The 22,905-nt window shown below is 32.5% G+C and overlaps 3 protein-coding genes across 8 annotated transcripts; 1 reads left to right on the top strand and 2 right to left on the bottom strand.

Moving 5' to 3' along the window:
* Positions 1-855: 855 nt before the first annotated feature.
* Positions 856-5,113, top strand: LOC107887496 (protein LSD1). Of its 4 annotated transcripts, none has more exons than XM_041096387.1 (8): positions 856-1,097; positions 1,186-1,257; positions 1,920-2,024; positions 2,959-3,069; positions 3,665-3,777; positions 4,503-4,589; positions 4,705-4,758; positions 4,869-5,113. In XM_041096387.1, exons 3-8 carry the CDS (start codon positions 1,922-1,924, stop codon positions 4,908-4,910), a joined length of 510 nt encoding a protein of 169 aa, XP_040952321.1. In that variant the 5' UTR covers positions 856-1,097; positions 1,186-1,257; positions 1,920-1,921; the 3' UTR covers positions 4,911-5,113. The 4 variants fall into 4 exon arrangements, with proteins under 4 accessions (XP_040952321.1, XP_040952320.1, XP_040952319.1 ...); XM_041096386.1 differs by having other exon boundaries at positions 883-1,097; positions 1,186-1,244; XM_041096385.1 differs by having other exon boundaries at positions 883-1,097; positions 1,186-1,244; positions 3,632-3,777.
* A 4,575-nt stretch (positions 5,114-9,688) lies between these two features.
* On the bottom strand, positions 9,689-15,765 carry LOC107963744 (gamma-soluble NSF attachment protein). 2 transcript variants are annotated; one of them, XM_016900201.2, is made up of 9 exons: positions 15,539-15,765; positions 15,207-15,274; positions 14,977-15,061; positions 14,608-14,766; positions 13,551-13,688; positions 12,926-13,004; positions 11,955-12,034; positions 10,953-11,082; positions 9,689-10,038 (listed from the first exon to the last, which is right to left on the bottom strand). In XM_016900201.2, exons 1-9 carry the CDS (start codon positions 15,583-15,585, stop codon positions 9,934-9,936), a joined length of 891 nt encoding a protein of 296 aa, XP_016755690.1. In that variant the 5' UTR covers positions 15,586-15,765; the 3' UTR covers positions 9,689-9,933. The 2 variants fall into 2 exon arrangements, with proteins under 2 accessions (XP_016755690.1, XP_016755691.1); XM_016900202.2 differs by having other exon boundaries at positions 10,988-11,082; positions 15,539-15,764.
* Positions 15,766-17,005: 1,240 nt separating this feature from the next.
* On the bottom strand, positions 17,006-21,890 carry LOC107963743 (myb family transcription factor PHL7). Of its 2 annotated transcripts, none has more exons than XM_016900198.2 (7): positions 21,660-21,890; positions 19,902-20,126; positions 19,388-19,464; positions 19,203-19,245; positions 18,982-19,039; positions 18,116-18,185; positions 17,006-17,874 (listed from the first exon to the last, which is right to left on the bottom strand). In XM_016900198.2, exons 2-7 carry the CDS (start codon positions 20,113-20,115, stop codon positions 17,335-17,337), a joined length of 1,002 nt encoding a protein of 333 aa, XP_016755687.1. In that variant the 5' UTR covers positions 20,116-20,126; positions 21,660-21,890; the 3' UTR covers positions 17,006-17,334. The 2 variants fall into 2 exon arrangements, with proteins under 2 accessions (XP_016755687.1, XP_016755688.1); XM_016900199.2 differs by having other exon boundaries at positions 21,765-21,865.
* Positions 21,891-22,905: the final 1,015 nt, after the last annotated feature.

Genomic DNA, 22,905 nt, shown 5'->3' with positions numbered 1-22,905 from the left:
AATCTTAGAAGATTTAATTTTGTAATCTTTGGAGATCATGTAAATCTCTTAAGAATCTCAATTGCAGATTGACTTCGATCTCAACCATCAATGTAAAGTAAATTGTACCGTTGGATATGGGGGAACACAATTATAAATAGAAGCATTCCCCTTATTTGTATTCATCTCATTCATTACTTCATACTTGAGTAATAGAATACTTTGAGAGCATTGTTTTTTGTGCTTTTTTCTATTCTCCCATTGTTTCTTTGTCTTTGAGTTACTTCCGCTTTATTTTTGATGCCTTAGAGAATTTCTATCTATAATTCTCATTTTACGAGAGTTAGACTGACTTAGGCGGATTTGAAACAAAGAAATTGCCTAAGTTTGTGCGGTTGTAAGTTTTAGCCCTATAACACAATCACATGCTAAGGAACTAAAATTTGATAAATCCTTTAACAAATGCAAACTTTATTTATGGGTAAACTATTCCCAAGGTAACTAAACTATTAGTAAGTATATATTTTGGTCACTCAACTTCAAAAAGTTATAAAATAATCATTGAACTATTCAAAAGTTTTTATTTATGTAACTAAACTATTCAAAAGTTTTTTATTTAAGCTACTAGATTGTTAAGTTTTTTATATAAAAAGTTCAAGTAGCGAGCTCTAAACGATAATTCATCAATCAGTACTTATGGATCAGTATCCATCGATGAGTAGAAAAATGTACCTTAGATCTAATTTGACATTCTGTGTCAGAGATTGAAGAAAAAAGTTGTTTATATTTTGATTAAGTTGTAAAAAAAAAAAGAGGAATAAGAGCTTTCGAACGAGATTAATAGTTTAAATGACAAAAAAACATATTTCAAATAATGAAAGCATTCGAATAACCTTTCGAATAGTTTACTTTAGTATCATTAGATAGTTTAACTTTTTTCTATTTATCCCAAAAACAAAAACCATATTTCAAAAAGGAAAAGAAAAGGGAGCATATTTTCGAATTTCGCGGATCTCATCGCATCGTATTTTGCAAAAATATCACAGCATCTAATTTCCTTTTGAATAACATATTAATAATTTATTTTTCTTATATTCAATTCCTCCGCCTTCTTCAAGGTAAAACGAACTTTTTGTGTGTTCTTTTTTCTTAAATTTCACCTCTTAATCACGATTAATCCCCCCTTTTCTGTCATCTGTTTGATAGGAATTTTAACTCTCAATTCGATAGCTCATCAAAGAATTGGAATTGGTTCCTAGTTGAAGGTGGTGAAATCGGGTACTTCTTTATTTTGGGGGTTTTTTTAATTCCGATCTTATCTATGTTCGTCAATTTTAGTTCCGTTTAGAATTGGAGTTGTCTTACGTGAAACTATCCGTAATTCTATTTGTAAATTTGGTTTCAAATAAAATTAGATGATGATCCCCAATCCCGCTTTAACTATTTTATTAGCCAAGGATTTAATTGAAAAACAAGGGATTTTAGAAAGAGAAGTCTTAATTGTGCTGAGGGGTTGCCAAATATTATTAAAAGGGTGAAAGTGATTGAAAAAAAGACTTAGCATTAGATACTAATATTCTGTTTTAATGATTTTTCCTTCCCGAATTTTGGAATTTCGAGTTCTCATTCCCTGTTGTTGTTGTTTTATTGTGAATGTTATCGCATACGATTTCTGTATATCTAATAGTTGTCTTAAGAGATAGCACTCTCATCAATTTCCCGCTGAGGGCTAGTTGTTGAATGAGTTTGCGCCTTCTTTCAGTCAGATGTTTTTCACTATTAGTTTCCTTTTCTTTTTTTCCGCTTGTAATTTCAGGAATTCGGAATGTTATGGATTTTACTATCATCTTTTTCATATTGAATTTTCAAACCAACATTATCCATTACAACTAGCACTTTGGAAAAATCATCTTTCTTATGGCCCTTTTCAATGATTGCAGATATGCAGAGCCAGCTTATCTGTACTGGGTGTCGGAGCATTCTTCTTTATCCTAGAGGTGCTACCAGTGTTTGCTGTGCATTATGCAATACAATTACTCCCCCTGGTACACTTCATTTCTCTTTCTTATCATTTACAAATGTAAAACCATTCATTGGTTTTTTGAAGTTGAGAGCAGTTGCTGGCTTTCAGTATAATGGACAATTGGTGATCATTTCTGCTTGAAAATCAAGAGATATAGTTCATAAAGTTGTTATTTTTCTTTATGTTCTAAGTGGCCCTATCAATGTTTAGTACATGGTGTAATAAAGAAACAGTGAAATCAAATTCATGGCAATTTGCTTGTATCAGCTTAATGCTGCTTGTGTTAGAGATTTGGATGTTATGTTCTTGGCTGATTGTTGAATATATTATTCGTTAGACATAGTCTGTTTTATAGTAGAATTTCTTGCTTTTATACTTGCTTCTTTATGTGAACTTGATTGTATAAGATAGATAACGACTGAGTTCGAATTATACGAGCACTCCAAACAAATCATAAATAATTTTTATGGTCCATAAACCGTGCTCCATTTGAACTGTCGGAAATATGACTCCATCTTGCCAACAGCTGAAATCTACCACCTAAGTTGGCTTGATTGTGCCTCCAACCCCCTCCAAAAAAAAACAAAGGTCGTTATCTTGACAAGATTATTGATGGCTCTCATTAATTGCAGGGTTAACCTGCCAGCAATGCTCTAGGTAGAGTTTTTTCCAATCCTTTAAACAGACAGTCTATTGAACTTCCACTCTATTGTATTTTTAGATGAATCTTCTTTTTCCTTTTTCATGTTGGTTTCCTTTGTTGATAGATAGTTCGAAACCATCTGTTAATGCTAATTATGGTGTTGTTATCCAGAATTTATTAGAGAAATAAGAAAATTTAAGTGAAAGAAAAATTAAACATGGGGTGGTCAGTAATATTCCTTGTGTTTCGATATGTAAATAAGTTGAATCAAATTATTATGGCTTGATCACCAAGTTTGTAAATAAGCATGCAGGGATGGAAATGGCTCAACTCATATGTGGAGGTTGTCGAACATTGCTAATGTATACACGTGGAGCAGCAAGTATAAGATGCTCTTGCTGTCACACCATTAATGTTGCACCAGGTACAATTTAATGATTCTGTGCATGTGATATAAATTTGTGGTTGTAATGTTTGGAATTGCGGAAATGATTCTGTTAAAGAAGAATGGAAAATTATTTTTGTGCTTTTAAGAAAATATAATGCTTGTAGGTTGAAGATCTGTTTCTTCAATTTGTTTCTGCACTGTAAACGAGTTTAAGGAATCTTGTTCATTTTTCTTTTCTAAAAAAGGGGGAATGTGATTCCATTTCCTGATCAGTGCTTCTTTGTGCTGTATTTGGTTTTCCAGCGTTACAATGTGTCGAGCATGGATGTCTTTTATTACCTTTATATTCTTTGTTTCTATTGTCATTGTCATCTTCGTTTGGTAGTCTTCTGAGCTACTTTAGTTCAAGATATCACTGGTGGATAATGGCTGTTCTAATCAAATTTGAGAGTGAGTACAAACCATACAGTATTTTCTGTTTTGTTTCTTCATTCATCTCATACCATTGGTTTTCCAGGTTGCCTTGCAATGCGATTAAAATAGGTTATCTTATGTTTTGTCAGTTTTTTCTCTCTTTTTTCACCTTTGTGATTCCTAGCTTGTTTACTGAGTTTTTCTGAACATGGAGTAGCATCCAACCAGATTTCTCACATCACTTGCGGGCACTGCCGTACAACTTTAATGTATCCATATGGAGCTCCATCAGTCAAATGTGCTGTCTGTCAATATGTTACTAATGTTGGTGTAAGTATGATTGAATTGATGCAACTTTCAATTGTCATTAACATATAAATATATATAAAATAATATGTAGAGATTCAAAGATTTGCTTTCATTTCACAAGAGGCTAAGAGAGGGCCATATTATTTCATAATTTGGTCAATAGTAGTCATTATTTCCCTTCGTATCTTATTTCTTGTTTTCTGATCTATGAAGTCACCTGAAATGAGTTTCAGTTTTTCAAAATCTTTAATTTCTTTAGCATTATCCATTTTTGTGTGCAGCATTTACTGTTGCTGCAAGCCCTTTGCCGTAGTGCTGTTGAAAATATAATTATATTTTCTTGTTTTTTGTGTCTTTTGTCTTCCCCCCCCAGGGGTCTCCCTCTCTCGGCTGGGGACATACCTCTCAAATTTGGTCTTACCGGCCATTCACTTATCAAATATTCAAATTTTATGCAGCCTTTCATGCTGGGGCGTAGATTTTCTTACATTGCAATATATTAGACATCAATGGTTTAATGGTATCGATTGCCCCTGGTCAAATAAATATCAGTCAAAAGGCTTTTTCTTTGCTAAGTTTTCTAAATTTAATCGGAAGGATTAGAGCTTATTATCCGCTTTTGCCCATCCAATAAATATTTTTTTGAGAACCTTTGTGAGATACTTTATATGCATGAGTATGTTTATAGGGAAAAAGTTAGAACTGTAATTGGAGGTTCACCCATTCCTTACTCTCTTATCATTCAGATGGGCAATGTAAGGGTTCCCCTTCCCGTAAACAGACCTAATGGGAAAGCTGCCACAGGGTCTATGGCTACGCCATCTGCTTCGCCAGTAAGTTCTGAAGCTTTACATATTTGTTAGGTTTATTATGAGGAAAGGTAGATGATTTTGAGTAGTCAACTGTTTACTGAATCTAACCTTTGGCTTTAAATATTGTATTCATCAGAGCCAAACTGTTGTTGTTGAGAACCCCATGTCTGTTGACGAGAGTGGGAAATTGGTAAATACAGATTTAACAGCATATGTTTAAGCATTAATATGTGCTATTCATTTTTTTCAAAGTTATTCCACATGGTGAAGGTGGATAGTGATAAAATTATGCATTTGCAGGTGAGCAATGTCGTGGTTGGCATAACAACTGGCAAAAAATGAATAATCCAGTGTGGTACTTGAGTTTGATTGTTGAGGAATTGATTGTGTATATCAAGTTGAAGCTGGCAAAACCATTAGCATTGTATTCGAAGGGATAATGTGTGATGTACATCTATTAGTGTACGAATTGATGGAGATGGAAAGTCTCATTTATATGATTTTTAAAGTGAAATTAATAATACCGAATGTGTACTTTCATCTTATCTGCTATATTGTTATTTTTCCCTGCTTTTTTATCTGAGATATTCCAATATTTGGTAGCTGAGTATTGAACTCTTGTGGGTGATGAAACCAACAGAAATAAATCTATACATTGTGTATATATGTATAGAGTTATTTTCTCTTGCTTTTTTATCTAAGATATTCGGTAGCTGAGTATTGAACTCTTGCTAGACTTATAGACAAATGATAATCTTATATTTTTTTTATTGAAAATAAGTAATTAAAAATAAAAGGAGTTTTGAAATTAAAAATTATTGGGAAGAGTTGATAAAATTAGGATAAGTTCAAAACAAGTAACATGCTCGTAACTACAACAACTAATAGGCCAACCGTTTATTTTACTACTTTTTAAAAAAAATTTAGAATTACTTGTTTTAGAAATTATTCGAAAGTTATCTATGATAAGGAGGGTGGGGGGATGAGAAATGAGAAAGATTCAGGCTTTTAGGGAGATGATTGAGAATTTAAGTTGCATTGATTTGAATTTTAAGGGTTTGAGGTTTGCATGGTTTAATACAAGGGAGGATGGTCTCATTGAGGAAAGGATTGACAGGGCTTTGGGAACTTTATCATGGATTGGCCAGTACCCTAGTGCTTAAGTTTTTAATCTGCTAATGGTAGGATCTGATCATCCTCCTATGCTGGTTGATACTGAAGTGAAGGATAAGAAAGGGCCGAAGCAGTTTAAATTTGAAGTTGTGGGCAAGTTGGATGGAGGATAGTGGCTACATCAAGAACTAAGGTGAACTGATTGGCAAAAAATGGAGCAGAAAGATGTTCCCTAATAATAGAAAGCTGATTGATGAGATTCTAGAAAGAATCGGGGAGATTTAAAATAGTAGGTGTAATGATAAGAGGAAATTAGGAAAGCTGAATGGGGAATTAAAAGAGAGATGGGAAAGGGAGGAAAAGATTTGGTTTCAAAGATGTAGGGTGAAGTGGTTAGAGTTTGGGGATAGGAATACTATTTCTTTTCACATGGCTACATTGCAGAGGAGGAAAAATAAGGTGCTTAGGGTGAAAGGGGATGATGATCAGTGGATTGAGGATGAAAGGGTGGTCGATGCTGATACTAATAAAGATTTAAGTAGAGAGGTCGATAGATTGAAATCATGCAAGCTGCATATCAGCTAGGTGCAGTGAAGGCAGCAGGGCCTGATGGTTACTGTGGTTTCTTCTACCAGAATTATTGGGAGATAGCTAAAGAGGTTGTGGAGGCAATGCAAGAATTTTTCTCAAAAAGGGTGTTTGGAGAAAGATCTAAACTACATAAATGTGATGTTTATACGAAAGTTAAATGTTAAGAAGAGGTCTTCCAGTTTATGCCTATTAATTGTTGCAACTCTGGCTATAAGATAATGTCCAAGGTTATGACTAATATATGGAGAAGTTCATAACCCAAGAGCAGAGTGCATTCATCGAAAATAGACACATTCGTTGCAAATGAAGTTTTTCATCACATCACTTAAAGAAGGGGAAGAAATTTGAGATGGCTTTGAAGGTTGACATATGGGGTTGTTATGGATTATGGAATGCATGTCCTATTTTGGTCACATTTGTTGTTTGTAGATGATTCGTTGTTCTTCCAATAATATTGATGTCCATCTTGCAAAGTCGGGACATTATTAATTTGGCCAAGTCAAGTGCTATTTTGAGTACTAATAATGTCCCTGCTCAGAAAACTAGGAACCCTGGTTCATGTTTAGGGGTTCTAAGTTTGTGGAGTAAAACCATAAATTTTTTGAAAGAAAAAAGTTGTCACAAGGAGGGAGAGGCAGCGGCTTGTGGTCGTCCAATATACATAATGCATTGTTATAAGAAGAAATGAATGTGGTTTTGGTGGGGTGAAAAGCAGGAAGAGAGAGATTCATTGGTGAATAAAATGAAGGAATGTGGTGGTATGGGTTCCAAAGATGTTGGCTTAATGAATGTGGCTTTACTAGCTAAGCAGTGTTGGAGGCTTACAAGTAGAGGTGTGCAAAGGAGAAGGATCCGAATCCAATACAATGTATAAGGAGAGTGTTGTTGAAATGAAGGTTGGATTAAAAGAGTGCAAGAGGTTTTGTTGATTGTAGAAACTGCTTAGGAAGGATTGAAATTTGTTGTATAGAAAGAGTGGAAGAAAGTTATAACGAGGGATTGGAAGAGAAGCTAATAAAGTGGCAGCTAAGCAAACAAAAAAGGGGTATCCTCTCTCTCTCTCTCTCATTTCCTTCCATTCTCTATTTTTTTCTACCCTATTAAAATTATTGCATTATCGGAAAATGATAAGTTCATAACCTACCGTATTTAATAGAGTAAATTTTTTTATTTTGAAAAAGTATACATACTTTCTTTCAACTTTAAACACACTCGTAATTTTATTTCTTTAATAAAAATAAAATAAGTAATTAAAAATTAAAGGAGTTTGAAATTAAAAACTATGGAAAAGGGTTAACATAAATTCAAGTAAACCCTTAATAAAATACTAAAAAATCAATTAAGCTCCGACCTTAATTCACACTTAATTGAGTCTTCATTGTTAATAAAAAAATTAATTAAGCCTCTTTATTAATGATTTTTGTTTTTAACCACGTTGATCGTTAAAATCAAATGACGAACCAATTAGATGGCAAAATGTAATAGGTTCTAATTTTATCTTCTATTTTTCTCATAAAAATTATAATAAATTATAAAAAAATACTTATGAATTTTTTTTTATAAATTTTATAGGTTTTCAAAAAAATTATAAATATTATAAAAATTACAAAAAAAAATCTAATAAAGCCTAATATATTATAAAAAAATTACAAATTAACAAAACATATTTAAAAAATTATAAGCATATATTAAAGTTTTAGAAAAATTAAAAATTATAAAAAAAGTCATCTAAATCCTTAAAATAATAATGAACATATAACATCAAATCAATTGTTCATAAAAATTAGAAATTGTAATAATAAAAAGGTAATGTAAACCCTTAAAATCATAATGAACACCTTACACCAGACTAATAGTTGAATAATGGTCATTTACACCCTTAAAACTTTTTTTTTGCAACTATATAATTTCTTGAAATAAGAAAACTTTTTTTTGGTTAATTCTTCTTGCAAGTACATACTTTTTTTTTAATTAAGAAGGGTTAGAGATGATATAATTGTTTTATGTTAATTTCTTTTAATCATTCAAATAACGATCGAGTGCTTTATAACAATGAGCGCTTGCTATTCCTTTTATAGATAAGTTATCTCTCCTCCAAACCAATCCCTCAATGCATGCTCTAATAGGGTGAGTGTATGCTTCTTTCCTTACAAGATCCATTGTTCTAACACTTCTCGAAAAGAAGTTTAGCACTCCATGGTGTTTTTGAATTTAATTTTGCAGATATCCTCGTTTCGATATAAATTGCAAAAAGCTTGTTTGGAGCATCGTAGTAGACGAAACTTATTTGCAGAATTCATACTTTTTATTTTTTCAATTAAATACTATCCTGGAATAAAAAAACTGAAGGTGACTTAACTACTTTTTTTAATTTCTTCTAATCTCTCAAGTGACCGAGTGCTCCATAAATAATGAGCGCTTGCTACCTCTCCTCCAAACCCGTTATGCGCTTTCTGGTAGCATGAATGCGCACTTCTTTCCTTGCAGAAAGTTTAGCACTCTACGGTGCTCTTGAATTTCATTTTGCAGTTGCACTCAATTTCTTTGATTTGAATATGATGAAAGCTTGCGTACTCAATTTCTTTAATTCAAATTTTGTGAAGCCTATTTGCAACATTTCTTTGAGTTGAATCAAAGAATTTGATGAAGCTTTTTTTTTTTTAGCATCCATAGGAGTACTCAATTTCTTTAATTTGAATATGACGAAATGGAAACTCGATTACTTATCGAGCCTCAATGGTAGAGTAATTTTGGAACGCGACATGAATTAATAGTTTTCTACGATTTAGTACTAACATGCATGAGCCTCTATTTATAGATTGATAGAGTAACCTTACAACACGATATGAGTTAATAGTGTTTTGCAGTTTAGTACTAAACACGCATGTCTCGTGAACTACCTACCTTTAGAAGCAATAAATACATGCCCCAATCACGCCAGCTATGTGAACAAAATAAAAATGAGACTTTGCCATTCTTTTCAAAATAGCACTTAAATAGCGAAATTTCAAGGAAAAATTTCAGAAATAATTTAAGTTTATACATATATTGAATTCTTTACCACTAAATCTTATCCTAATAAACTGTGCATCGTCATCTTTACAAACTTACTAGCAAAATGCTTCTGGTTTTTAGTTTTTATGCATTGTTTAAACTCTTAAATGCATTTCAACTGTGAACAACTTGCCATCACTGCCATGCATTTTGGATGAATTTATTATTGTTCAATGAACAAATATTTAATATTCATACAAATACATTTTTCTTATTGCAAGATATATGTGCAATTCTAACACACATTACTACAACTTAAAAGCGTGCCATCGTCTTGCTGAGATTAAAACCACCTTACAAAAGGAGCTAATGAGCCTTGAATTTACTCCCCAAAGCATACATTTGTAAAACGTGCAACTTAGTTTGAAAGAAGAAAGTTCCAATAAGGGCAATTGCATTGTGAAGCCCACTCGTATAAACAAGCAACAGTTTAAAAATGATTAAACATCATTCTTTTTCAAGTAGGCAAAGCACAACAAGAGTTAAAGCAAACTTAAATGGAACATGTTTCTATGCCTATGTAATTACATGAAAAGAAAGGATGGGATGAGCAGCACACACAAATCCCATGGATGCAGAGGATGAAACAATTTCTTACAGGTAAAACTCATGTCAGGTCATTTTCATCCAGTGCTTCTTCCTCACCTTTAGCAGCTTCTTCCTTTAGTTCAGCCACATCACCAGTAGGCAACTTCCTTGCAAGCTTTATGATCTGCACACACAATTTCATTTTCTCACTCAAATTGTCTGCAATTGAAGGAATAGCATTCCATGTCCCGAATCACTGTCTATCTGCTTTGTAAGATTAAAATGAAATATAGACAGGTACATTCAAAAGCAACCAAGATTTTCAGGAGTCCCCACTAACACCACCTTATGTTTTTTTCTTTAATGCCTTCTTCTCTTAGCCAAGATGATATGCAGAGTGAAAATCATATTCTAATATCTAGTTTGACCACTGAAAGCTAGATGATAAGCGAAGGAGAACAGCATCAACTAGAAGATGGGAGCTACACTGTTGTGTATCCCACCATCCCATTCCACATTGTAGAAAATGGAAATCGTACACTTTTTATTATATATTTTAATATACAATGAGTTCAATAGGAAAATGCCAAAATAAATCAACTAGGACACAATAGAAACAACAAAATAGAAGTATGCTCCACTTAGCCCTTTTTCAGGAGAAGAAACTCAAATGACAGCTTATAACAAAAACCAAAATCTTCCAACTTCAATGATATTTTCCCTTTTCCTACCATGGTCAACTTTATGATCTCAGTTTTTTAATTGCCTATATAAAGGTTCAAAACGCATGTATTTATTATATCTGTGGCCCAGGTGTGCATGGACATGTGCTTTAAATTTTGAATTCCTTTATTCCCATGTTAGTTCTTTAGAAGATCCTCTAAGCCAAGGGCAACTATAAGCCAAGTATCACATAAACTGCATGGTTTTAGGCCAATTAGAATCTTCCATGGTTGCATGGGTTGAATCTTAGGCTAAGTGATTTAATCCAACTATAGCATGCAGAAGATGAAATGTCCCCACAAAATCATTCACTTTATTGTAGGAGAGGCACATGTATTTCCAAAAACAAAGGTGCAAATGGTCAAAAAAACATACCACATTGTCAAGATTGGAAATAGTACTCGACTGACCTACACGTTTGATTTCTTCTACATCACCTTCTGTATAAGCAGAAAGAAGTTTACTAGCACAACGGTTCTGATCACTTCTTAAGAAAGCATCAATTCTGAAAATATCCATAGACAATAGTAGTTTAGATCACCTTTTCTGTAAGCAAATGTCATTATCTTTAAGTATAAAAGATAAAACAGGAAACAAAAACAAATGGGTAGACAGTATTGTTGGTTTCTTCTAGATGCTTTCAGCTACAGCATTAATCTTAAGGATACATAACGTAACTGGTTTTCCTTTATGTGGCAGGGGAGACAACATTACGCCTTAAAAACCAAACATTGAAATGGTAGGAATATATGATGTGATTTTCACAATAACAATCAAAAAACAAGTTAGAGTAGCAGGAAGTTTAACTATCATCATTCTATTGCTTGATGCCTTTAATATACATGAAAATGCTTAACAACATCCATTGGGGGGGGGGGCATAATATTGTAATAATAAACAAAAAAGTTTCCAAAGTCATCAGTGTAAAGAAAATTGTGAATGGGATCCACATTTTTTTACACTTAAGGGGAGAGGACAGAACTTTATAAAATAAGGGGAAAAACACAATTTACAATACAGTAAGACTACAGGGCAGAGAATCAATGCTAGTGTTTTAATGCATTTGGTAGACATATAGATTGACAATTTTTGAGAAAATTCCCATAGAAAACAAACACCTAACATGCGTTTAGTTCAATTTTGTCTAGGTGTTGAAGAATGAAGATATTATTGACGGTTGTTTTCAGTTGCTGGAGAATTACCTTTTTCAGGCAATGTCTCATATGATAGTGATGAGTACCTAAGTATCAATCAAAATTAAAATGATAGTGCACTAACAAGATCAGCCAGTCCAGAGCCGCTAACCACATTCCTGAGTACTACAAATGCCTCAATACATATTGGTTTGAAAGGTAGCTCAAAGATAACTGCACTTACTGTGAACAATCATTGTAGCACTTCTCTGCTTGCTTTAAGTCATGAGCATAAAGATACACAATAATTGCACTCAGATACGCCTGAAATTATATATATTAGGGTTAGCAGATTGTTACCAACAAAGTTCCTTTCAGCAAATGAACAAAAGAAGAAAATGTTAGTGTTAAACAAGCAAAAAGAACAACAGCCTTCAGATGATAGCAAGAAGGTGATCTTTATTAAATCACATGGTACACAGATCAATAACACCTCATGGGATTAAGTTTTTATCACATATACAAAGCTATACTTTGTTAGAGATGGTGCATAAAGAATTAACCCGAATTAAGTAGAACCATGCAGTAAATACCACTTAAGGAAGTAAGTTTCACAATACTTAAAATCAGATTTAAAAGTCAGTTTATTCATGAAAAAACTCAGTTTATACAGGCAAATAGGTATATGTCACATCTTCCAGAGTCAACCAAAACTTGTTGGGAAATTTGATTTGGAAAGCACTTTCTTGATCAGCATACCAAGTCCAAGATAGGCGCCTTCAATTTGAGAAAAGAAGGAATCTTTTAGATGGTTTCAGTATATAGTCCAAAAAAAGTTCATGCAAGACTGTCGCCACTAGGACAAAAATCCTACTTTCATCCTTGCAAAAATGTTAACAAAAAAGAAAGTTTTGTTTTATCTCCTACCAGCCACAATAAGAAAGAGATAAAGGGTTGGAAACATAAAATGTTCTGCAGAAAGTAGCAAAAATATGTGTAATGGAACTAAACTGCAAGTTAATTAAGTCATAAAGCAGTTCAACACCACTACTTCTAAAAGCATACATGGATTTAGAGAGAAATTAGCAAAAATTAGCCACATTATACTTCTCAGGAAAAAATTATCAGCTGACTTACAAACAAAGGAATGGAATGGCAACGAATGGATATTTAGTAATTACGGAAATAGTTGGGCTGCAAAATATAAAGTCGCACCTTGCACTGACTATTTCTAGCATTGCACTTGTCAGCTGCTAAGCCCAACCTCAATAGGAAAGTAGCAGCATCAGTGAACCTGAGGATAACAAAAACATAAATAATGCCTACTCATATAAGGTTTGCTTATATATGCAAACAATGTAGTTGCCTACGACCAGATTCTCTAAATTTACAAGCATTCCAACACATTTGACATTTCAGTCATGAAGCAGTGCATGCTGCCAGGAGTTAACATGGATATTGGCTTAATGAAAGAAAAAAATACTTACTAGAAGTGCAACTAAACAAAGACAAAAATTGGCTTAAAAAAGGAATTACAATTCACACGCTTTAGGTCTACTCAACCTGAACTCCATAGTTCCAGACTAAAGACAAAGACACATAAAACCATTTGAAATCCTTTAGCCGAAAATAGGTCCGTATTTAACTACGAATTAATGATCATATGGTAGTAAAATCAAAAACTACCCTCCAGTTTTTGGTTTTTTCTTTTATTTTAAGAAACAGCAGTATTCTAATTTTAGGAATGTAATACACCACAAGGGTGTAACTTTCATTTATCAATCCTCTGAATGAGGATTTAATATATTGCCTCTCAACAGATTAAGAAGCAAATCCTTACTTCTCAAGTTTTACATAAACACTAGCAGCAGCTCGATACAGATCAAAGGCCATCTGTTCCTTTCCATCATCTTCAAGAATAACACAAGCATCGGTATATAGCTGAACAGCATCATCAGGCAAAGCATCCTCCAAAGCACTACAAAGAAAAAGTACTAAGAGATTAAAGAGGAAATTGCAGTTGTGATTCAGTCTGTGATGTTGCAACTATATTGTTGCATGTAAAACAAAGAGATTTTTTCTTTCTTTTAAAGGTTTCTTGAAATGATTATTGATTACACCAATTAATTGACAATATTAAGCAGAAAAGCACTAGGAAATAAATACATGTATAATACAAATAAAAACAATTACATCCTGCATGAATATTCATTTGAATGCATATTGGCATTGGAAATCAATATTCTCAAGTGATCAATAATAATTCCATAAACATGAAAGAGGAAAAAAGAATGAGTGAAACCGGAATCTTTGAATTTGAAAATTCAGAATATTCCACGTCCATGATATTTGGGCTATGCTTTTTCAAATTTCATGAAAATACCAAGAAATAAGATTAATTCATGATATTTTCTTGCATATTGTAAATAATAGTGTTTGATAGCCAATTCGAATCAAATAGCATATTCACAGATGTGACAGTAAAAAGAAACTATAATGACATTGGAAAGCTGATAAAACTCCACCATCTCCTATAATAAGTCAACAGTGGAGGAGAATGGTGGAGTCATATCAAAAGCTTTACAAGATGGACTTCAGTTGACTATATAAGATCAAGCAAAAGCACTTAATGGCGCAAATTCAACTTCATTTGAACTTAAGAACATTATGTCAAGTTCCATCTAAATAAAAAAGTTGACCATATATGATCAAGAAAAAACACTTAATGGAGCAAGTTCAACTTCAATTGAACTTCATGTCAAGTTCCATCTAAATAAAAATAAATGTGTATACGCAAGAGTACTAGCTATAATTGAAAAACCTGAATTGGAGATTAGTAGAGTTGAAATGATGTAAATCAGAATTCAGACAACATAAGGTTCAAGCAATGTCCATACCGGGCAGCCTTGGCAAGTGAATCAGATGCAGGTTGTGGTCTGTCACACTGCATGTATAGCTCAGATGCCCTTCTGTAAAAGTCGATAACCTCAGTCCAGTTGCGTAGTTCCTTTGCTAAAGCAGCAGCAGACTCCATGTGTTTAGCAGCATCCCAGGGACTGATTAGCTTATAAAGGATGTAACAACGGATATATATTTGCCTTCTATTTTTGGTACATGAACCCTCTATTATACCATCCCTGTCTCAAGATTCAAACTTTAGACCTCCAAGTTGAAGTCTTTAAGTATATACACACTGGATATGAAATAGAAAGAATAGCATTAAAAAAAATGTATAATATAAAGTGAAAGAAAAGAATTAAGGATACGAAGCTAGCATCTCTTGTCCTTTGGAAGCTTTCTCGAATGCCAACTTTGCTTTCTCATAATCCTTTGAAACTCGAAATCCATTTGCTACATACAGCATGAGCATCAATGAGAAAAGCCATTAGAACCATGACATTTACATGATCAATTTTGTAGAAGAAAATTCTTTTAAAAAATCAACTAAATATTTTAGATAAAATCCTAGATGTCGAATAATAAGTAGATAGCATACCAGCTTGTTCATATAAAAGAGTAGCACTTTTCCAATCTGCACTCCACCTTGTAAGACTTAGCTTTGTTCTACAAATATAAACAGATTAAGACATTAGTTAATATTTTCGATACAAGTTGGGTGATGCTTATTGATTCATTTTGCCACTTTTCCCCCCTTATGTACATCAAATCAATTTGATCATTTTAACTCTACAAGCGATGGGATCGGATATCAAAAACCAAAAAGTGCAAATCTAAGAATCTTAAGCTAAGTAAATTACAACACAACCTCTAAATATACATACAAGTAAGAGCATTAGAGAGAGAGAGAGAGAGAGAGAGGAGGCTAACAGTTTGTCGGCTTTGGAGATGAGCTTGTTGGGATCGGAGCTGGACATGGCGTCGGAGTTTTACTTTCTATGAATTGTGTTTGATTGGATTGGACTTTGTTTAATTTTTACGACTTTGATTTGATTTTATGCCGATTCCGTATGTTGGGGATAAAATTAAAATTTAAACGCAAAGAAACTAACATTAAAAAAAAAAAGTTGTTGATAGAAAAGTGGAAAAAAAAAAGAACACAATAATCATGATTTTTTTGTTAATTTAATAATTAATTTATAATTATTTATTTTTTTGATGAAATATTTGAATCTCAATTTATTGACTGAAATATGTTAACTTTAGTCATGAAAAATATACCAACTCAAGTTTATTTATTAAATGAACTTTAAATATAAAGGTTATTTTTTATTAATTATTCTATTTATTTTTTTATTCAATAATTTTTAATTAAAATAATAAAATTAATTACTTATAAAATCATTTTATAATTATTAAATTAAAATGTTAAATTGCATTATATTTTTATATAAATATATGTGAAATTTAATAGATTTTGTAATTAAAAATAAAGAAAAGTAAATCAATATAAATAATAACAAAATAATAATATTTTCATTTAAAATTTATTTAATAATAGACCTTAACAAGTTAATGGGATTGTAGAGGATGAGTTGTTAATGTTATTTTAGGGATATGTTAGTAATTTTCAAATCATAAAGAGTATTCATAAGTATTTTTTTCCTTTATATCGAATCAAATTATCATTATATGGTACACGGGCCTAAATCAAATTATTTTTCCCTTACAAATATGACATTAAAATTAATTATTGTCAATATTCACTAATTATAGTTTTAAATCTTAATTAGATGTTTATGTATTTCAAGAATAATTTAATTTTGAATCAGAATTATATCAAAAAAGAAAATTATGGTTCTCGTAACAAAACTAATACTTAATTTTTAATAATACGCCAAACATTTTATATAATAAAATCTAATAATTAAAAATAACCATTTAATTCTTTTAAATCTAAGTTAATTTCCTTTTTCATCTTGAATGGCTATATTGGATTTTGGCCACTCATCATTTTCCCTTTGGTGATACATATTTGCAATATAATTTGCTATATATATTTTACACCGTAATTTGCTAAATCTTAAAATTAGGATATTTTTTAAAAATAGATATACAAAAAGCCTAACATTTTAAATTATATTTTTGCATCAACTATAATGTGATTTATTCTAAATACGATAATAATCACTTAATTTAATCTTTTATTATTTCTTTTAAAGCTGACCATTTTAATATGTAAATAATCCCTAAAAAGTTAGAACTAATTTGAATGATAGTTCTTGCCTAAAAAAATAAAATATTATTTGCAAATATGACGTAGAAAGCCTGCAAATTGACATCATGACTACCTGCAGTATCCCATGAACAAAGTCGACTTACTAAGTTATTAAAGAATTAAAAACAACAGTAACAGTGCTAATCCACGTTACCCAATTAAAGCCAGCCATCAAAGTCTTTCTAAGACCTTTAGCCAAAATACACAACAATCACTGATAGACATGGCACTCGAGCCAAGTCCCCAGCACCGTTCACTGTAATTAATTCCACTACACTATATGGATGCGACATATATTAGGTCAAAGGGACACATTTACTTCAGTCTGATTATCTCATACAACAGACATTAACTAGTTCTTTTTTTTTTCTTTTTGACCTAATCAGAAATCTCATCAGGAATACATGGCCAAAATGAAACCAACAACATTTACCATGTAGCACATAAACTACAGCTCCGTTCCTGAACCCTTCCCTGATTGATTCTCATTTCTGATCGATATTCCAGATGAAGGATTAAATTGCTCTCCCATGAAAACTGACTGCGATTGTTGATAGGAGGCATTTATGCTCGAATCTAGTATCTGGTGTGGAAGTAACATCTCCGGTTTAGCAAATGCTCCAGCCATGCTCACCCGTTGCTTCTTCTTCAACATCTCCCCTTTAGGACTCCCTGCTGGAGAACCCACATGGCAACCAGAATCTGGGGTCAAAGGTTCATGATGAGATGAGAAAGACTCATCTACAGAGTGGCTCTTCGCAGAAGTTCCTTCTTTGGCAGCCTTATCCTGCAAAGGAGATTCTGAAGTTGGGGCTGGAGTTCCAGGGTCAGTCTTCTTGTCAGATTCCAGGCCATTGTCACCCAACGCTGGGACTGAAGCTCCTGTGCCAGGTGCTTCTGCAAGGACTCCACCAAGGCGCTGCTCTTCAATAATCTTCTTTAAATACTTTCCTTGAGCCTCTATCCGTAATTGTAGCTGTCTCTGCACCTGTTGTATATCAGAGGTGAAATCTGTGTTTTGAGAAGACAAGTAAATGAAACACCAAAAACTTAAAGCATGTGTCACTGCACAGTAATATAGCAAATTGCACCGGTTTCTTAATAAATACAGAGAAAAATACTGAGCCCGAATGTTGTTGACACTCAATACCATGCTACTCCAAATAGCAAGTAGAGCCAAACAAACATAATAACCAAATTAATATTAAATTTGCATTGAGAATACATGCCTCCAGTTGTTCATGTAAGCGCTTTTGCACCTCCATCTGCAACTTTAGAGCTTCAGTAATTTGCATGCCACTGCAATCAGGGAAAGGAAAAAATTCCTTCAACTCAGATATATAATACTGAGTTTTATAGATAGTGGTATAAGAAAGGAAATTACTAAAAAATCCATTTGATTCTAGACACAAGGCATAATAACTAGGGGTGATAACATGTAACCTGCCTCCTACATCGACTCTTTAAAACAAAACAAGATTTGAGGTGTCCAAGCCGACAACCAATATTGAACTAAAGAACTGAAGCTAATATTCAACAAAATACCTGCACCGCATATTTTGATGAGAATGATTTGCACACCCAACTTCAAAACTATAATTTAAATGAAGATTAGCTCTGTCCATTTTTTAATCATTAATAACAACCAATTCAATAACTAAAATTATTTGATTATGTTGAAGAATTTAATACCTTAAAAAGTAATCCACTATCTTGAGGATATAAGGAAATAAAAGTATAATGTTACAATTAAAATTTGCTTACAATGTTCAACACAATAATATCAGGTCAGAACAACAGGAACCAAAGGTGTCTCTATACAAACCCAATTTGGATTAAAATTTTGCTTTACCTGTTCACAGGTACCAAAACCCTATTTAACCAGCCATTTTGATATGACTGACAATTTCAAGAATGTTATCTTTATTCCAGCATACCTTAAGGTTTTCTTATGCATGTAAATATAAAATCTACCATCCCAAAATTCAAGAAACAAGTTGAAACTAATAATTACTCTTCTGAAAACTGGTGAATATATATGAAAAAGGATAATTTCAAAAACTAAAATCACTGAAAAAGCAGCAGCTTCACTTACGATGAACCATCCAAATTGGATAGCATATCTCCAGTTTCTTTCTTGTCAGGCTTTTTACCTTCATTAACAAATAGAATAAACAAGCAATATCAAGAAGAAAAGTTTTGTACAAAACAACCTGAGTTATAATTAAGTATGAAGAATATAAACTTCAAGAAAACAACAATTTTAACATCAATTTACATCTACATAAAAAATAAAAATTGATAAAAGAAACTTACCATCAGAAGAAGAATCAGGGAGATATTTCGCAAGTCGATATTTCTGGATGGATCAGAACAATAGGGTTAACAAAAGTCATAGATGATACATGAACCATTCAACAAAAACCTCACTTCCTGGGGGGCTCCAAAACTATGCACATAAATAAGTATAGTTCTTCATTAGGTTGAAAAAAGAATTATACCTGTAAATGGCTTTTGACATGGTATATTGTCAAACCCTGCACACCCATGACTCTAAGAACTCCTTTTGGTGTGGCTCCTGAGAGGGTAAAAAGAAGGAAACTTGTTTCACCGTTATACACTTTTACCATATATAAACATGAAAATTTTATGGTAATTAAAATTTCTGCATTAGCACGTCCATGTAAAAATTAAAGCCACCATGGTAAATAATGGTTTCTCATGCAACTTAACAGGAAATGTTTTATGGATAATTCTCAAAAAACAGGAGACTAGATGAAACAGAGATGCTCAAGTTATGAAATCACTTTTAACCATTTAAGTTTCCAGGAATTATAGAATTGGTTTTCCTTCTTTCAAAAATATCTTACTTCATCAATCTTGCAGCAAAATAAAGGCATCATAATTTCCAACCTTTTGCACCCCTTTTTTTATGGCCAACCTAGTCATTACAAGCACATACAAGTTCAGGATAAGAATTAAATATTAGCAAGGGTGATCATTAACGAGACTCACGATCTGGCCCACCAAGTTGAGCTACAGCATCGACAAAGCGGTCATGGAGCTCATGTGTCCAGCGCAATCGTTGCTTCGATGCAAGATTAGGGTTGCTGGAGTTTCCTCCACTTACAGGGTCCATTGAGCTAGCACCACAATCTAAATGCTGACCATGAACCAAAGAGTTGCTGCGAACTAAACTTGAACCTGGAACAGTCTTTGGATGATACATTTGCTGTTCATCTACAAACGATGGGGAATAAAAGATACATAAAGACCATAATAAATGCAAAGCACAGCTAGATTACATACTAAGAAAGAATTAAATGCATCATAGAAGCAAATTTCACAGTCTCACAGAGGCTGGTGAAGAAAGCATGAATAGAAGGATTATTAGCACCATTAGCCAACCAACCCCATAATGTTTCCTCCTCTTTTTATTATTTTAGCATTTTCCTCAAGCACCTAATGACACTTTTCAAGGTTACTGTTTTAATAAATATCATCACTAAATGCATTTATAACCATCAAATTATCTGTCAACTTTTGCAGTTAACAAGGAAATATTTCCATGATATCACCTTAATAGAAGTTGCTAGAAAAACTTCTATTGTCAATGTAATTCATGTGATAATGAACAAAACCAAAGAATTCATAATAAGGAAGACCGTGATTGAAATCAAATGTAATCATAAAGGCAGACTATAGCGAGCCGTGAAAAGTCACAAGTTTCTAATTGGTCAAAATATATCCTTCAAAAATAAACAACAGAGTAGAGGAAGAATCATCAGCCATATCTCCTTGCAATCATAAACAACCCTAAACCATTTCCATATCTACTGAATTTTCCTGTTACGCACTAACATTGCATATAACTCCCCATTTTTGCCTGTCTCGATGCAGCTGAGAACACTGCATCTCAAGCCTAAAACTTCTACCCTTTCTCCAACCATTGAACTAAACCACCATAACATATGTAATACAACCCGTGAAACAGTCTTAAAAGTTTAAAGAGATCAAGGAAGTGAAGATGTCAAATAGAAAAGAAAACCTAAGTTTTATCCATTGTAAGCAAATATTAGGTATACACATTGACTGCTTCAGTCTTTCACATATTTACCTGATTTCTGCTTCTAAAAAATATATGTTTCCTAAAACCTGCTGAGTTGTTGGAGGAAATTAGTTTTATTCTGTTCCTAATTTGTTCCATAATTACAAGATTAAATATTCAGTTTTGATTGTTTTCCTAGTTTTTAGAGTTGAGAATTCATGTTTCTTTAAGTCTTATAAAAGCCCTCTGACGTACATACTAATTAAATAAGAAATATAATTTCTTCATTATATCCCCACTGTCCCTGAAATGGGTATTAGAACTAGGAAAATTTTAAGTTAAAAGAGGCAGAAACACACAAAAAAAAATGAAGTGCGTAAGTTTATACAAGCAGAAAAGGGGCGTCCAGCTGATTGTTATTGTATACTCGAAATATGAATATTCTTAGCATACAACTCAAAACAAGAAAGGTAAAGAAAAGAGATGATTTTTTTTTGTTTGCTTGTTTTTTCTTAGGTCAAAAAAGAGATATGTGATGCAATCCTCTATCATATAAAACCCTAAATTAGGAACAAATTACAGGATAAACAAACATAATTCCTCATTCTACTCCATTCATTGAACTCCAAAATCGAAAAAGAAAACTGAAAAGAAAGGTAGAGAGCAGTTAAAGTTCGGAATATGGAGAGAGGAGAAAGAGGAAAGCAAAGCAAAGCAAAGCATACCAGAAACAGATCTATGAGCATCCCACCATAACTTCAATGTCACGATGGCTTACTTAACTATAATTTAAATCTTCTTTAGTGTTTTTCAGCAAAAAACAGAATTACCAATTTTTTGGACCCCAAAATCAAAGCCAAGTAGCCAACGAAAAGGTCCAAAGACGCAGACCAGACGCTTATTTCTGCTTTCCTTTTTTTTTTTCTTCACATTTTCGTTTTAGTTTAGCATTCTTTAAAGCAATTTGCTTTTCGGCCAGACAATTATTTTTTTTGGGTAAAAAGGTCTCTTTGGTCCCTTTAAATTTTAATATTGAGCAAATTGATCCTTCTAAACAAAAAATTCAAAACAATTATTCATTGAAATTCGAAAGTGAGCAACTAAAGTAAATTAATAATAATGTAAATATTTTTCATCTATACATGTTTTTATTAATATAATAAAAATTTAGTCCTTAAATTTTATATATTTTATCAATTGAGCCTTTGATTTAATAAATTTAATCCGGAACATTTGCGCATTCTTTCGGCATTTACACAAAATATATAAAAATCAAGAGCTAAATTTATTATTATATCAATTAAAATTACTTTTAAGTATTTATTACTGGGTGATTATTTGAAATATTACTGTGTTCTCATTATATACTTGATAATAATTTTTTGTGTTTTTTTTTAATTTTAAAAGCAATTAATTATAAACTCATAATGTTTAATATGAATAAAATATTATTAAAAATATATCAATAAAAATAAATAAATTGTTTTTATTTGTCAAGGTTATCATTATGAGTCGAAAACAATAGTATCATAGAACTGATAAAGAAGTATTTAATTAATATTTCTATTTAGTATTTGTAAAATAATAAAGAAATTAAATATTGGCCTGTAGCGACCGGCCTTCCACAGAATCTACCCTGTTATATTCCGTCCATTCCTCAATGATTCCGGTAATTTCTGTCGTTTCTCGTCTTGACTGTTCCGTTAATTAATTATTATATCTCGTTTGTTTTCTATTTTATGTGACCTTTCCATTTCCGCCCGTCAAGTGGAAATACCGAGTGGACCAAACTGACCCGGTGGTTAAATTGGTTTCGCTGATTCGATCATAGATCTGATTCGATTAAATAAATTATTTATTAATTTTTTTAAAAATTTGGTTTTACCAACTCAATCGCCCGATTTAACTGATTTTTTTGTTCACTTCAACCGATCAATCGATTCAATGCAGTCTAGACCAATACCCCCGGTC

The sequence above is a fragment of the Gossypium hirsutum genome, chromosome D06, assembly GCF_007990345.1.
Source record: "Gossypium hirsutum isolate 1008001.06 chromosome D06, Gossypium_hirsutum_v2.1, whole genome shotgun sequence".
NCBI classification, from domain to species: Eukaryota; Viridiplantae; Streptophyta; class Magnoliopsida; order Malvales; family Malvaceae; genus Gossypium; species Gossypium hirsutum.
Note: the sequence above shows the minus strand (reverse complement) of the source record. Positions and strands in the feature narration are given on the sequence as shown.